The 18,122-nt window shown below is 33.9% G+C and overlaps 1 protein-coding gene across 5 annotated transcripts in view; it reads right to left on the bottom strand.

The window, feature by feature from the left end:
• The window catches only part of mtmr4 (myotubularin related protein 4), a 104,765-nt gene that overhangs the window by 72,248 nt on the left and 14,395 nt on the right, over nucleotides 1-18,122 (bottom strand). The window contains exon 1 of one of the 5 annotated variants that reach the window (XM_058777012.1): nucleotides 4,748-5,045. The exons of 3 other annotated variants lie outside the window; for them this stretch is intronic. In XM_058777012.1, coding sequence (XP_058632995.1) covers nucleotides 4,748-4,792 — 45 coding nt within the window. In that variant the 5' untranslated portion in view covers nucleotides 4,793-5,045. Of the gene's footprint in view, nucleotides 1-4,747; nucleotides 5,046-18,122 lie in introns of those variants that run through there. One more of the 5 variants, XM_058777013.1, reaches the window with a different exon arrangement.

The following is an 18,122-nucleotide window of genomic DNA, read 5'->3' as shown; positions in this document are numbered from 1 at the left end:
ACACACGTGTATGTATACACACACACGCGTATGTATACACACACACTGCGTGTATGTATACACACACGTGTATGTATACACACACACGTATGTATACACACACACGTATGTATACACACACACGTATGTATACACACACACGTATGTATACACACTTTTTTTTCCTTTGCATTTTAATAGAAGCTAATTTTAAAGAACTTTGTTGCATGCTTTGTTTTATTATATTTATATTTTATGTTTTTATTTTATTTTATATATTATTAGTTCAACTTATTTTAGTACTTTAACCACACTTATAACCATACTGATCTCCTATACTCCAGTACTTTAACCATAACCCTAACTAAAAAACAAAATAAATAAATAAATATTATATAAATAAATGTGTATAAACCTTGCATATAAAAATAAAATAAACCATGTTCCATAATTTCCACAGAAGTCTCCGGTGTTTATTAACTCACTAAACACTAGGGGTGTAACGGTACACAAATATGACGGTTCGGTACGTACCTCTGTTTTAACGTCACGGTTCGGTATGATTTCAGTACAGAAGGGGGAAAAACTTTTTTTTTTTTTAAATAAACAAACAATAGTTTATTGAACAAGTTGCTCTCTTTAAAATACATTCAGTTATACTTTCAAATTTCTTAGTGATAAAAATCTACCTCAGCTTATGCTTAAAACTATAGGGAGCCCTTTTACATTATAAGGTTACAATTAGGCCTAACAACGTAATCCACGCTTAAATTTAATTACTGTTTATTTTTAAATAGATGATCAACACTCAAAAAAATAAATAAATAAAAATGTATGCAAACATGAAAACTGCACATAAAGCAGTTTTTAAATTAACAATACAATTTCTAGGCTATTTGTTAAAATATATTCAATCACACTAGCTGTTATAGCATGTTTTCATAAATGATTAATTTAAACATACATTAAATAATTAAGACTAACAGGTTTAGTAAAATATAATGAATATATGGTGTAATATTTGGCGAAATGCTCCTCTCTAGGCTTGATTTCTCTAGTGAACTTAACGAGCTGTGGTACACATACGTACTGAAACGAAAGACCCGTAACGAAACGGTTCGGTACAAATACGTGTACCGTTACACCCCTAGTAAGCACACAAGTGTATGCAAATCTAATTCAGTAAATAGTATGTACAATTGATGAGTTTCCACTGGTAATTATGAATGTGCTCTAGTTGAGAGTTATGCATGAGAGACATTTACATCCAGATAACCTGGGAGCGACATTGAAACGATTTCTTTGACATAACGCTGAGGAAACGCTTTCAGACTGCAGGTGTGTTCATCACGTCTCTCCATCTGCCGCGGGATTTACGTGATGAGACGTCACAGCTGTGCGCGCGCGCACACACTCACAACGCACAGGGCTCTCCACATAGAACACCAGCATGCAAAACACACACGTCAACAACACAGAGCTCATATTACTGCTTCATCAGACACCGAGATCACGTCACTGCACGGAAAAATCATTCTTCATTGAATAAGAGCCTTTCACTGCTCTCACTGAGAACAAAACACTCACAGCAGGAGCAAACACACACACAATACAAATACAATTCAGTCTAAAGCAGGTGTATGAGACACGACAAATATCTTACATCACGCATGAGTGATTCAACATATTATATTCATATTAATGTTATTTTTATAGCCATTTTAGGATAGAATTTTATAATTCAGTAAATACTAAACGCATATAACATTTTCAATTTTCTAATTTTCTAATAATTATATTTACTGGAAAATTGACAATGCTTTACATACTAAAAAACAAACAAATATGGTATATGTATAGTTGTGTGGTTTTTTTTTGTTTGTTTGTTTTATAACTATAAATTAAAATTTTCTAAGTTATTTTTGCTGGAAATTTGACAAATGAAATGCTTTACATACTAAAAATTCACCACGTTATTTTTATAGTTATTTATATTATTTGTATAGTTATTTTGTAATAGTTTATAAAATATCACTTTATAGTAGTTACTGTTGCTGGAAATGGGACAAATAAAACATTGTAAGTGCTTTATATGCTAAATATCCATCATACATACTTTTTATAGATATGCTATTTTTATATTATAACAGTACAATATTTTATAATTGTTATTTTTTCTGGAAACTCAACATGAAATTCTTCACGTATTAAAAACCCAACACATTACTTTTATAGTTGCTTGTTATTTTTATAGATACAGTATTTTATAATAGTTTATAAAATATAAACTTTAGAATCAATATTTTTCCTGGAAAGTTGACAAATAGGATGCTTTATTTACTAAATACCTATGTGGAAGTGCCAACATATTTTTACATATTCCAGTTAATTACTTGTTTTGGGCCAAACAACAGTCTGGTACACGTCCCGCTTTGTTGACACTCAAATATAAATAAACCTTACCTAGAAATATAGTTTTACCTAGAAATACATGCTTTCAAAATCTACAATTACTTTTTTTTGGTTTGTCAACTAACTGCTCTTAAGGAAGCTCAGCATAAAAAGGATGATTACAGCCAAGAATGAGCGCATGTTGGAAATAACAGCACTGAATTTAATTCTCTCTCTGTTGTCTATATGCTCATCATAAGTCTTGTGAAGTCGCTTTTATATTGCTGTTCCCTCACTGGGCTGATGCTCAGAAAATGCTCCAGAACGTCCACCGCATGTGGCTTTTAACAAGATTCACTAGTATAAAACAGCCTAAATTCTATTAACATTTACTATATAACCACTAATTCGGTAATAAACATCTAAATTAATACAGCAGGCATTTCATAACAAAAACATCGTTAATAATTCTGATATAACATACCAGTTGAGAAATGCAATAAAATGTGTTTCGTTTGTTTTATTCCAATATTCCAGAGAATATTATTCAGTTAATTGACATTATCCAGTGAATTATTCTTCACTCTTTAGCCTATTAAACAGCTTATAAACCTAATTTAAAATAAAGTATTACATTTCTGCAAAGTTGACATGACTCCCCTGTCCTTTATTTTCTCCATTTGAAAACATTAGACATTCTACATTTATTTTGCTTATTGTTAATATTCGTGTGGCTGCTGATGCTTTTTATAAATAAAATGTATTTATTGTTGTTTTGTATGCAAGGAGGGGGTGATTGTTCTAAATAAAATGGTTTGTCCAGTTCAGTGGTGTTGTAATCTGTGTCAAAAACAGAAGTATAACAGTAAAAAATTATCGGTTCTGCATATCGGTTATCGGGCACATAAACATGCAAATAATTGGCATTGTATCGATTATAAAAAAATAAAATAAAAATGTTAAAAAAAAATCAATATTGGTCAATCACTACTATCCATAAATTGGAAAAGTGTCACACTAATGCATGACATCAACTGCCCACAATCCTTTACAAAAATATATTCCTGATGGACCAATCAGACAATAACAAGGTCACCGTCAAGACCTTCTGACTATAAACACCAAACAATCATCCAAGCACGTCTGCGCTACACACATCCTCATTACCATCAGAAGTGCTGAGTGAGCAGCTGAGACTGTCGTTCACATCAGCCTTACATCCCCACGCTACACTACAGCCATGTGCTCTCAAACTAAAGAGATCAACACCGAACCACAACAACAGAGACACAGAAAACCTCACAGAAATATGGAAACAAACAATACAATATCCCATTATTATTAATAATAATAATAATAATAATAATAATAATAATAATAATAATAATAAACACTGTTGCCATTATTATACTACATAATAAAAAGCAATACAATCATTTTCTTTTTATACTTATACTTTTATTATTAACAATAATGTTTTACTAATATAACAACATAAAATGATTAACAATATCACCACATTTTCTTTATCACACTTATTACATTAATAGGTAAAATATTACACCACAGTAGTAGTAATAATAATAATAATAATAATACTATTATCAATAATAAAATATCAATTGTATGCATATTATACTATTGTATACAATTGATAATTTATTTTCATTACATTCTTATTTTTCTTTTCTATTTCTATTTTAGTATCCTTATTGTTATTTTTATTATTATTTTGTATCTTAAGCTATATAATAATATTAAAAATTTAGCATAATTTCATACTATTATAATGTAACAATGATTGTAACAATTCTACAATATTTTCTGTATATTTATTATCATTAATATTATTTACCAAAATATTATTCTACTATAATAACAATGAGCATATTATACCACTATAATATAATATTATTATAAAATATTTTATTTTTATTGTTTACGGTTTATTGGTTTTATTATTTTGTATATTATGCTACATAATAATACTAATAATAAATTATTATTATTAATATTGCACTATAATATAATATAACACCAAATAACAACGGCTTTTTGTTATCTTCATACAAAGATTTCAAACTTTCAGAATAGAGACAATCTATAAAAAAATAAAACCTAAAGACCTCAAAATATTCCTAATCTGATACTCTTCTGAACTTCTCTCCCACCGTTTGCTCATATATTCCCGGTCGAGTGTCTGAGTGCTGCTGCTGTTGTGTTTATGACAAACACCATCACTCTCCTCACTCTCGCTTTCTCTGTAGAAATAGCACTTCTGTAATTCACACACACACACATCTGTACGGTCACGTGGCGTAAATGGTGCCAACTTAACCCACAGCTGCAGCGTTCTCTCACACACACACACACTTACGAAGCAGTTGAGCATTGAGCAGGAGGCGCGGTTGGTCCGGCTCATGGCGCGGTTGCCCGGGAGACACGCACTCGGATGAGAACCGCTGCAAAACCAGCCGGCAAAACCATCCTTCACCTCCTCGCACACACACACCAATCCGACGCACAATTCCCTGCGCTTCCTGTCGCTCCGAATATTCCAGAACAAAGACGGAGTGGCTGGAGAAAGCAGGACAGGACAGACAGGTTCACCGGCGTCAGCGCACAGAGATCAGAGATGGAGAGAGAGAGAGAGCATTAGACGGGGTATTGCCTGATGCTAAGCTCCACCCTCGTGCACTGCATCCTCTCACGTGCACGCTCTCGCGCTCTCTCTCTCTCTCTCGCTCTCGTTATTCTTGCATTCACCCTTCACCGAGATCTCATCCATGCCAGCCTGCAACCTCAGCAAGACGCCAGCGCTGCACATATCACTGCGTCCATGAGCACAGAAACACCCAGACCATTTCCGGGAAATAAACAACTACTGCATCAGGATCACCAGCTGCACATAATGAACGAGCCACAATGAAGAACAGGGTTATTATAGTTAGCTAAAATGAAAACCACAATAAAATAAAATAAAATAAATGAAATGTTAACTGAAATAAAAATGTAATTTAAAAAAAAAAAAAAACATTTCAGCTATTTGCCGAAGCAACATTTCTTATTTTAATTTGGTTTACCTTGATGTACTAAGATAGATAAAACTGAAATAAAAATGTAGCCTATTAAAAAGGACAAAAAGCAACAAAATAACTAAAACTTTAAATAAAAATGTAAATCAAAACAAAATGCAAAATATTAATAAAAACCGGAATATTACCTTAATGATATTAAATAGGACTGACTCATTCCATGTACACGTCTTAATATATTAAATAAAACTTAACAAATAAAAACAACAAATATATAAAACTCAAAATAAAAATTTATAAAACTACAAAACTAGCCTACTAAAATGACAAAAAAAAACAAAATTACTAAAACTTTAAAAACTAATATATAATTAAACTAATATACACACAAATAATGCATGTATTTATATGCTACATAAAGTTTTGTACTAATATGTATTCATTTTTATGAACACTTTTTATATTTTATGTAATTCATCAAATATTTTATCGTATTATATTGTTGCATTTTATATTTACATTTATGCATTTGGCAGACACTTCTATCCTTTGACTATAACGTATACATTTTAATCAGAAATCGAAACCCATGACCTTGACCTACAGCTGTTTATATTTTAAAACAAAAAATATATTTTTTAATATTCACGTTTTATTTAAAAATGGGTATTAGATTATTTCCTCAATTCAATTATTCGATTATTTTCTCAATGCATCAAATTTAAAAATGCATTAGATATATAAATGAAATCACATGCTCATCAGGTTAATGTTTCCTTGCTGTGAGTTCTGTCTGCTGAAGCGCTGCGATGCTGCATGGCTGCAGTGGGGGACGCATCAGCGAGCTTCAGTCACGACGGGCGAGAGACACTGACACTGACACAGAGCGAGAGAGAGAGAGAGAGAGAGAGAGAGAGAGAGAGAGAGAGAGAGAGAGAGAGAGAGAGAGAGAGAGCGAGAGAGAGAGAGAGGGGATCCGCAGCGGCTCCAGTGACACAGCATTCTTCAGCATCTCCTCCCTCCCTCCCTCGCCGGCTCCATTATAACCTGCTAAGAGACACTCGCTCTGCAGTTTCCCAGCATGCATTGCTGTCTGCATTAAAGGACATGTTGTACCTCGCCGTCCATCTCTAGGAGAGACTCCTAACCGCTTGGAGCATAAAAAACATGCCACGATGTGCTGCTACTCCACATGACGTCATTCCCAGCATGCACAACATTTCATGTCCACCTCACCCCATCCTTTCATGTCGTCACATACTGAATAAAATTTTAAAAATTCACACTTTCAACCACAAGTTGTTTTTCTACCATTGTGCCATCTTAAAGTCAGCAAAAAGGGTACATTTTAAACCAATTTCCCACTTTTAAACATGACATACATTTTTAGGTTATCTTTTACTTGATTTTTTTTATTTGTTTTGTTTTATAATTCTCTTTATTTTCTGAACTGAGGTCACAGAGTTCAAATAGTTCTGCAAATATACTTGAGATATTTTTATATTTACATTTTAAGGACTAAAATGTAAATATAAAGCTTTTAGTTGATTTTTATTGAGAAGCTTGCTCAATGTAAATAAAATATCACATCAAATAAAGTTATTTTTATTTAAAAAAAAAAAAAACACGTTTGTTCAACAAAAGCTCTCTCGGGAATAATGTTTTAATTCATGAACTAAAGAAATACGCAAAGCAAAACTCAGGTCAGCTCAATTGCCTTATATATATATAAATAAGAGATGTATAAATAACCCTTTTTCCCTTCCCGATACCGATTCCGATACCTAGACTCAGGGTATCGGCCGATACCGAGTACTGATCCGATACTGTGTATCTGGTTATACAGCTATACTTACTAGCCCTGTATGAATTGATACAATTATTTTATGGTGCACTTCACCATAGATAGATAGTCTGGCGGTAAACAAAAATATAATATATAATGTTTGGAAAAAGTACACTGTTAACATCAGTCAGTCAAGCATTATAAATATATTATGATAATCAAGTATTATTGATAGAACTTTAGCAATTAGAATTAAAACTTGGTAACCATGTATGAATGCATATTAGTCATTTTAACTGAACTTAGGACTGGTGGTGGTGCTTTTTTGGTCATTCAGTGTTTCTGTAAAATGGGGAAAAACTATCAATAATACTGATAAGATAATAATAATCATACTATGAATTCTGCTAAGAACAATATAAACGCACTAAGGATTAACGAGCTGCTGGATTCATGAATATTAATCACGTTGTCTGCATTGGCTCGAACTGATTTGCTGAAATCAAAACAGGGATGATAATAGGTGAGCGCCAGCCAATGAGATTGACGTTTGCGCATTAGCTCCGCCTACTACCGGAGAACCCGGCAGTTAAACTGAAGAATTCCAAAGGAGCTCCGTTATTTTGACAGAAAAATACAACAAAGAATATAGTTTACATACCATTCGGAATTGACGCGCTACATGTAAAAGACTCTCTCTCTGCGTGTGAGAAAAAAAGCAAAGCGACGGCGAGTTGTCCGCTTCACACTAGCTTCACGCTGCGCATCCATTCAGATGATCTGAAAAATAGATCGCTTGACAGAGCGAAACTCTGAAGCGCTCAGTCAGAGTGTTCGGCGAGTGACAATATATCTGTGCTAAACTTATACATAGACTCCAACTCACACACTGGCGAGTAAAATCTGATTATTAATCAGCCAGTGGCTAATATTAGACATCATTTAGTCGCCCAGGGTGAAGATTTAGTCGCATATGCGAGTGATTTACTGGCAATGTGCTACCACGTTTGTACTTCTCCGCTGCTTTAAATAGTGGTTGCTTCCTGTGTTTGCATTCTGAGCAGCCAAGAAGAATTGATTTCCTATTTGCAGCGTTAAGCAAAGCTAGCGCGCATAACTATAGGTCTTGTCTAAGAAAATGGTATCGGATCGGTACATGGGTTCAAGTACTCGCCGATACCGATGCCAGAATTTTTTGTGGTATCGGTGGAATTTCCGATACTAGTATCGGAATCGGAACAACCCTTATATATATATATATATATATATTTTAGGATAAGACTTGATTTTACTTTCATTTTATTCTCTTATTGTTCTGTTTTTATCTTAAGAAATCTTGCTTTAAAAGGTGCTGTATAAAATAAAATTATTTTAAAAAATAAATAAAAAGAATTACATTTTGCATGTCTTTTTTTTTTTTTCCGCCCTTTCTTTAATTTAAATATTAAAGCAAAAATTCTTATGAATACTGCTTTAATTCATAAATATAAGAAATGCTTCCTACACTACAACAAAAGCATATTTATTTTCCGAACTCAAGTCACAGAGTTTAAATGGTTCTGCAGGTGTTTCACGTATGCATGTCAAAAACAGCACCCAATGTAAATGTAATGAATACAGCTCTGTCGATCACATAAAGCCCCGTCCAGACATGGCCACTGCATTTCTATCTGACAGAACGTGAAGGTGAAGGCCGAGACATTAGTGCGACCGTCTCCTGAACACAGGGAAACTCTCCCGTCGTGAGTCGTGACAGTGAGGAAGAGCACCAGCACATGACAATGAATGACTTAAGCTCTTTATCTAAAGTCACGACTCTCTCTCTCTCTCTCTCTCCTCATACACGGCCAAAATACAGATGCAACATCAGTATCTAACTCTGCAACATGTAAAATGAAATATACATTTTTTAAATAAAACAAAAATACACATTTAAAGTCATTTTAAAACTGTACACTCTTTTAGAAATGAAATATCAAATATATTATACAAATAAAATCTTTCATAAATCAAATACATATATTTACATTTAAAGGGGTCACGAACTGCCTTTTTTATTTTATACTATTCTCTGAGGTCTTTTACAACATTAACAAGATTTATTCATAAGATTTAGACTTGTAAGTAAACATCCACTGCTATGATTGGCTATGAATGTATAAATACTCAGGACATAAAGCGATCTGTAATAACAGACAAAGCAATGATAAAAACAGTTACTCACACTTGTGTGTCGAGACATTGCTGTCGAATCCAATAGTCAGAACAGCGTCGTCTTTTAGTTTCAATCTTTCTGAAAATCCTGTGTCGAATTGTGTCTTGTTTAAAAATGAGTCTGTGGTAAAATTAAGCGAACAAACGACCAGGTTCTTACTGACGCGATCTGGAACTTATTAAAAATAAATTTCATCCAAGGCAAAGAAGGAAGGCAATGTGTTTTTCCATAACTTGGCCCTGCACACCGTCTTGTTATCCTCGGAGTCATCTTTAGCATTTGATTGCTGAGTAAACCTGTGTTCGCCTCTCTCTTTATTTACCTACATGCACAAATCAGTGGGCGGGGCTATAGAGGCAGTGATGTGGAAATAGGCCTTAACCTGATTCTACAGAGGCTGGCTTTAATCGCACTATGATGTCATAGGTGACACATTCCAAAAGCTGTCATTTTAGCAGCTTTCCTTTAATATAAGCTGCTTTTAGATTAACAAGAAAGTTTGGAGTTCTGAAACTTACAGGATGTTTTTATAGTATGACCCCCAAACGACCCCTTATATGTCAAAAGATCAAGGCAATTATGATTTATCAATTCATGACCTCTTTAATACAATGTCAAAAGTGTACAGTCTTTTATTAATTAAACACATACACATAAATACAATAATTATAATTATGCAAAATGTTATAAATTTAATTTAACTATTAAATATTTTCAATTACATGTGTTTAGATAGACTTCTTTTTTTTTCCGTAAATTGTAGTTGCACCTTTAGAAGTGTGCGTTCACACGTGCTGCGTTCACAGAGAACACTGCTAGAGCTGATAGACTGCGATTCACTGCAGACGTGGCCTTATGACTCCAAGACACCTATTTTTAGGAAAGGAGGACACCCTGCTACAGACTAACTACCCCTTCAGCACAACACACACACCTCACGTCTCACTCACACACACACACACACACGTCGCTCCCCTGAAACCAGCTGTGCACGTCACACAAATGCATGACACAGGGCCATAAAGAAGGAAAACCTGCAACAACACCACAAACAGCTCACTCGGTTTAACTACATGAGCCATCAGAACACATTAGTCTACAGCAAACAACCACTCTCATAAGCATTCATCAATATACAACATCATCAAACATTGAGTCATGTCCAACACAGGGTAATACATAACGATAAACCAAGACGACAAGCATCAGATCATTACTGTACTTCCTGACTCCACGTGAGCAGAAAGAGAGAAAAAAAACACAACTATATGTAGAGAAATTTCAGTAGCACTTTATATTACAGTACGTGTACTTCCCTGGTACATTCATGGTAAATATCTTGTACCTACAGGCAAATGAGTGGTAACATAAGGTACTTACCTGAAGTGTATGTACATGGTAACAAATAAGAAACACAGCTGTACATGCATGGTAATTAGTTTGTACATACAGATAAGTGTAGTGCATGTACATGGTAACTAATTAGATACTTTACTGTACTTACTAATGTATATACATGGTAAATATATAGTACTTACAAACAAGTGTGTGTTAATGTTAAATTGCTCTCCACAACAGTGCTTACAAAGTTTGAAGAATTGGTAATTCCTGTGTAATTTTTATGTAAAATGGTGCACTTTTTACAGTCCTATTTCCATATACTTACTATGCAAGTACTGGTGTATGTACCTATTAGTTAATGTACAGAATAAGTTATGCGATACTCAAGTTGGGGGTATAAACATGTACCAAGGTACATATTGAGTAATTGATGGTAGATGGTACATAGTAAGTACAGGTGCATCTCAATAAATTAGAATGTCGTGGAAAAGTTCATTTATTTCAGTAATTCAACTCAAATTGTGAAACTTGTGTATTAAATAAATTCAATGCACACAGACTGAAGTAGTTTAAGTCTTTGGTTCTTTTAATTGTGATGATTTTGGCTCACATTTAACAAAAACCCACCAATTCAATCTCAACAAATTAGACTACTTCATAAGACCAATAAAAAAAAAGATTTTTTGTGAATTGTTGGCCTTCTGGCCTAATTAGTTACCATGTACAGGCACTACCTGTAAGTGACCGTTCTTACCCACACTCGTCTGAATGTACAAACTAATTACCACGCATGTACAGCCATGTTTCTTATCTGTTACCATGTACATACACCTCAGGTAAGTACAAGTGTTTGCCTAAAGCTCCTTGTACCATAAAACAGCTCAGCCCATATTTTTTAGCACTGAAACTGAACCCGTAGATGTTTTTATATGGAGGATGGATACAGGTGAGCTCAGAGCCTGACATCATGCGGGACGGTGTCTGGCCCCACCTTCACACGGCCCATTATTCACAGACAAAAACAAGGTAAAAAGATCCTCATTGCCTTCTGGGAGTGAAAGGGAACGAAATATGACCGAACAGGAACAGACTGTGTAAGACGATTGTTTTCTGGGTGTGTGTGAATGAATGTAGAGACACACAGACACGCCTGCTGGAAAACTCACCTCTCACAACTGATCTGAACTGAACTGGATTGAAGAACGGCTTTTTCCAAATCTGAACTGAACTTGAAATGACTTTGGAAAAAAGATGCAGAATTATAATTCAAATATGAATTTCAAATACGTAGAATTCATTTAGAATGAAAAATTCTACAAAATTCATATTACTGCTGTAAGTATAGTTAACAGTAAATTAAATTTTTATATATGTCACCACATATACTTTACAAATAAATACACTTTACAGAACAGAAGATACTAAACACTAAAATGTATATATTTAAATTTTAATAATCAACTTAACTGAAATTAAATTTAAGATGCTGTGAAACAATCTTGTAAATTAAAAATATTATTAAAAATTATAATAGTAATAATAATAAAAAACAATACGGTTAAAATAACTGATGTGTATTAGGGATACACGATATTATCGGAATCGGCCGATAATGGCTTTGAATGTAAATATCGGCATCGGCCCGATATGAAAAATTATGCCGATGTGTCTTGTAGATAAGAGGAATACATTAACTCACATGTGCTCAGAGTGTGCTAGCAATTAGATCACGTCAACAGTGCATCAGCAGTGTGGCTCATACTTGAAATGAAAGCAAAATGCATACATAATATTTAGACTGTGTTTCTGATTAAATAAAGCAGTAATTGATGCCATAAAATCGTAAATAATTTTATATATGTAAGGGATAATCAACGGCTAGCTGTGCATTAAACGATTTGAATGCACGACTTGGAGGTGAAGAACCGCCCGACGCGCAGCGGAGGAATGCACTTGCCTCCGCGAAGTGCATTCAAATCGTTTAATGCACAGCTAGCCGTTGATTATCCCGTTTATGCCATGGTCATTTGCCAGCATTCACATATTAAAGATGTTAATAATATTTGCGCTGCAATATTTGACCGGAACGATAAAAATGACGGTTATTTTCGTCTGTATTACTAACTGTAACTGTATGTTACTATGGTTACCAATGTTTATAGGAAGCGCATTAATATAGAACGTGATTAAACTGACCTGGAACTACCTGTGCAGTTCAACGAATTTAATCAACACCTGCCAGCCAATCAGAATCCAGTATTCAGACAGACCATGGCATAAACTGATTTATTCATTAATGTGTACTGTGTTATAATTTTTAAACAAATTAGGAGCTCTAAAAGATTTTCAGAACTTTTACAACTCTTTTGCTTTAAACCATTTACAAATGTTAAATCTTAAAATAAAATGTTAAGGTTATCACTGCATCTTTCTGGAAATTTTTTTTTAAATGCAGGAATTAATATACAGTTTATTTATAGTTATTTTCAAATCTTCAATGTACTGACATTATAAAATAACTTTATTATTGTTTATTTAATTCTAACAAATAAGTTCTTGTTAAAAACTAACCAAAATTGAAAATAATTAGCTTATAATTTCTGCACAGGAGAGACTTGGTGTTGTTTCTAAACAATAGGAAATATATCGGTATCGGCATCGGCTATCGGCCAAAATGAGTTGAAAAATATCGGCAAAAATCAAATATCGTTCATCCCTAATGTGTATTATATATATATATCTTTAAAGTCCAAAAAAAATCATCTTCCTGTCATTCCAATTCAAATTACTATTCAACTTCCTGTGTGTCATGGCCAATTCAATTCAAACTCACACTGAAAGGAGTCAAATCATAATTAAGAAACGATAATGTTCCATGAAAATATTTTGTAAATTTCCTAACATAAATATCAAAACTTAATTTTTGATTAATAATATGCATTGCTTAGGACTTCATTTGGACAACTTTGACGGCGATTTTCTCAATATTTAGATTTTTTGCAGATTTTCAAATAGTTGTATCTTGACCAAATATTGTCCTATCCTAACAAACCATACTTAAATGGAAAACTTATTTATTCAGCTTTGATGATGTACAAATCTCAATTTCAAAAAATTTACCCTTATGGTTTTGTGGTCCAGGGTCATATATCAGCTCAGATTCTGAATGGATAAGAATGGAAACATGCAAATCACAATTTCTACAATCAATTTCCTCGAGAGAAAACTCTCAGGAGACTGTAGAAACACTCTTACAACAACAAAAACAGAAGCTGCTTCACCAAATGGGAGTCTCAAGAGAACAACCAATAAGAAAAACAGCCCAAATGATCATATTCAGAACATCTTCACTGGAACATTTTCCAGCCACTTTGCTCCCCAAACAATTAAAGACGCTAATATGAGCCGTGGCCGCAACGGGCCAGTGAGAAGCATTGACTGCGTCCACTCGACCAGAACTCTGGCCATCAGTTCCCATCCAATCACACACCAATTACTTATCACAGCGCTTCTTGCAGAGCTTCTGAAAACTAACGTAAGACTTTACACATATCACTACAGAATATAATAACCAAAAAAAAAAAAAAAAAGTATAATAAACAAATTAAATACACTGGACTTTGCTATTTCCAGCTGCTCATTCAAAAGATGAGAGAAATATAGGAACCAAAATACCAATAATAACAAAATGAGAGATTTTTTTTAAAACCATAAACAAGCCCGAAATATACTGGGACTCTTATGAAATGCCTATGCTTTACTACTTCTAGCTGCTCATTCAAAAACATGAGACATAAAATATGCGTTGTACGATATATCTGTAACATATTATAATATTAAAAAAACCTTAACATAAACATCAATTCATCAAAGGTGCATCATAAGCAATCATTAGGCATAAATGCACAATATTCACTAATTGCAAACTGTTAAATGTGCAACAGCGCCATGTTTTGACTTCGAAATGTGCAGAGCTCACATGTATTTAAATGAATCACAGCCTTTCGAAATTTGTCCAAAAATCTGTACCACATTGACTATTTTTCCATCCTTACATTCAAGACCTCTTAAAAATAAAGACTGTAGTTACACTATTTAAGACTTTGTATGAGCAAATTTAAGTCCCTTTAACAACCCTCTACGGACACATTGGCAATTGAATCGCCATTGACTAGTAAATTTTTTAGTTTACTCGCCAGACTGATATACTGGATGTGTTTATATATGGATATGTATATTATATATATTTTATACACACACACACACACACACACTTACATACAGGGAGTGATTTGTAAAAAAAAACAGGGGGGGGGGGATGCTTTTGAAAATTTTTAATGAAATGTTTTTAATACGACGGAAACTGTATTTAACGTTATCACAGTTTAATAAAAACATTGTACTTTAGGCCTTTTAATTGTAATGATTTCATTTCCACGGTTATTCATACAACGAATAAATTACATAGAGAAAGCGATCAAAGAACACAACGGAGCTTTCTGAAACTCTGAATCAGTACCATTGCGTCGCAAAATGATTCACTGTTTCAAAGCGCTCCAATAGGATCGCGTATCACGAATCATTTGATTTATATTGGGACCCCCCCACCCAAAATATACAAGCTGTACACTCACTACTTTACATTGTAGCAAAGTGTCATTTCTTCAGTGTTGTCACATGAAAAGATATAATAAAATATTTACAAAAATATGAGGGGTGTATTCACTTCTGTGTATATAAGGTTTGTAAAATGGCACAGCTTTTTAAATATCTGAAAGTACACTCAACATCAGTCAGTCAAGCATTATAGTATGATATTATGATAATCAAGTATCATTTAATGATAGAACTTCAATAATTTGAATTAAAACTTGGTAACCATATTTGAATGCATATTAGTCATTTTAACTAAACTTAGGGACTGGTGGTGGTGCTTTTTTTGGTCATTCAGTGTTTCTGTTAAAAAAAAAAAAAAATCAGGGAAAAACTAACAATAATACTGATAAGTAGGGGTGTGCCATCTCATACCACCCACGATAATACCGGTATAAATTTTTACATAATAAAAAGTGTCATATCGCGATATCAATGATATAGCGACGCGATTATTTACTAGGGATGCACCGATTGTTCGGCAGCCGAAAATAAACAAAAAGTCCTAATAAATTGTACTGAACAATGACGTGACGTGATCAAATAGAGGCGCGCACTAATGCAGCAAATATGACTGCAGTGTCAAAGCATTTAAAACTGTCCGAGAAAGACGCAAAAATCATTACAAGCACCGACAGCGAGAGACTGTTTAGTACTGCATCTCATGTCTCCGATGAGAAGAGGAAGGAGTGGTTGTTGCTGGTTACTGTATGATGATTAAAATCGCGGAATGGCCTCAAACAATTAAACACACTGCAGAACGTTGTGTTTTCTAATACACGCATGAATTGCATGTGTTCAAACAGCACTTCAGGAGCTCGAGACGCTGTCTCGTTAGCCAGGGTTCAAAGTCCAAACCGCGAGGGAAATCTGCGCTGAAACTGTGTTACTCGTCAGTTGCTCAGTGACACTTTTATGAATTTTTACAAGGCATGTGACAATGTGATACGTGCATCTTCCCAAATTAGTAAAGAGAATAATTCATAAATCTGCTGCTGTCAGCCAACAAAAAGAAGCACTGATCCAACATTCATAAATGTTAGTATTGTAATTTTACTGTTGATCTGTTAAATAAAATTAAAAAGACAATAATGATAATAATTACAACAGCTCTATTAATAAATGTATTAGAACGTTCACACAGTGTTCAAATTGGGATCTGTAATATTTTCTAATGTCTGAAAAGAATTCCCTTCTGCTCAGCAAGGCTGCATTTATTTGCAAGCCTGATTCAAGAAGGGGGTCTCAAAAATGGCCACAAAATATTATTTCACTAACATTAATTTTAAGTTAAATTGTGCTTTGTTGGTATAATGTCTGCTAGAATGTTGTCTATTTTTCGTCTTCGTAGACGAAATTAACACTGGCCTACACACTAGAGTTTACATTACGTGAAACACATGTGCGCTGCGCATCCATTGAGATGAACTGAAAAACAGCACAGATCGCTTGACGGAGAGAGAAACTCTGAAGCGCTCAGTCAGAGTGTTCGGCGAGTGAAAATATATCCGTGCTTAACTTATACATAGCCTCCAACTCACACACTGGCGAGTAAAATCTGAGAATTTATTAGCCAGTGGCTAATATTAAGCATCATTTAGTCGCCCAGAGTGAAATTTAGTCGCATATGCGAGTGATTTACTGGCAATGTAGAGGGTTGTTTAAGGACTGGCAGAAAGTCAGGAAAAAGTGCGCCTGCAGAGCTCCGGTTCTGGTTTAGTGTAAATAAGATAAGATGGTTTCTGGGAAGAGTTTCTGAGCAGCTGTTGGACGGGCCGCAGTGCAGAGCTGACCCGGCAGTGGTTGATTTACTCTTACGAGGTTTACGAACGGTCCTGAGGAGGACGAGGCACAGGCTGTGCTTTGTTTACAAAGTGTTTAATGGGTGTCGAGGGATGCGTTCATTCGCTCAGAGCGACACATCATCATGGAAAACCCACGGCTTCACACTCTGCTGCTCTCACACCCAGTGTGTCTTAAAGTGTGAATGAAGCTCAAATCAGCAGCACAAAAAACATGCACAAACTGCTGTCACTGTGTTTAAAAACTGGTTCTAAAACAGATTATAAAATAATTCTGATCACATGAATCAACCTTCAGTTTTAAAGTTTTAGTAATTTAGATTTGATATTTTTATTTTTTACCAATAAATGCACCAGTGATATTTTAGTATCACGTGCGTACAATTATACTTTTTAAATAGATTTTGTGTTTACTTTTCTATAATATATTTCTATCTGTTTTCACATTAGTATTAATTTAAGTTTTAGTAATTTTGTCATTTTTGTTAGGTTTTTCTTTTTTTTTTATGTCTGTATAGTTTTTATTATTGCTTTTGTTTTAGTCATTTTAGTACTTCAAGTTAAGCTAAACAAAAATGAGAAACTGTGCCTTGGCAACTAGTTATATTGACATAATTATATTACATATATTACTTTAGTTGATGTTAATTTTATTTCATGCGACAATTTTTTATGGTTTTAGTTAACAATACTTTCTGATAAACTGATAAAAATGAAATGAGTTTATGATTAAAACAAAAACTAATCTCTGCCAATGGGCTCAAAAAAAAACAAACAAATGTAATTCAAAAGAAAAGTTTTCATACCCCACTGACAGATTTGTTCTTGCTCTCATCATAAACACTTCATTTAGATCAATTTATCAGAAAACAAGACTTCTTATCTGATGTCATTCTGCTTCTCAAGTAAATGTATCTTGA

This window comes from Onychostoma macrolepis, chromosome 05, assembly GCF_012432095.1.
Source record: "Onychostoma macrolepis isolate SWU-2019 chromosome 05, ASM1243209v1, whole genome shotgun sequence".
NCBI lineage: Eukaryota > Metazoa > Chordata > Actinopteri > Cypriniformes > Cyprinidae > Onychostoma > Onychostoma macrolepis.
This window is presented reverse-complemented; position numbering and strand designations above follow the sequence as displayed.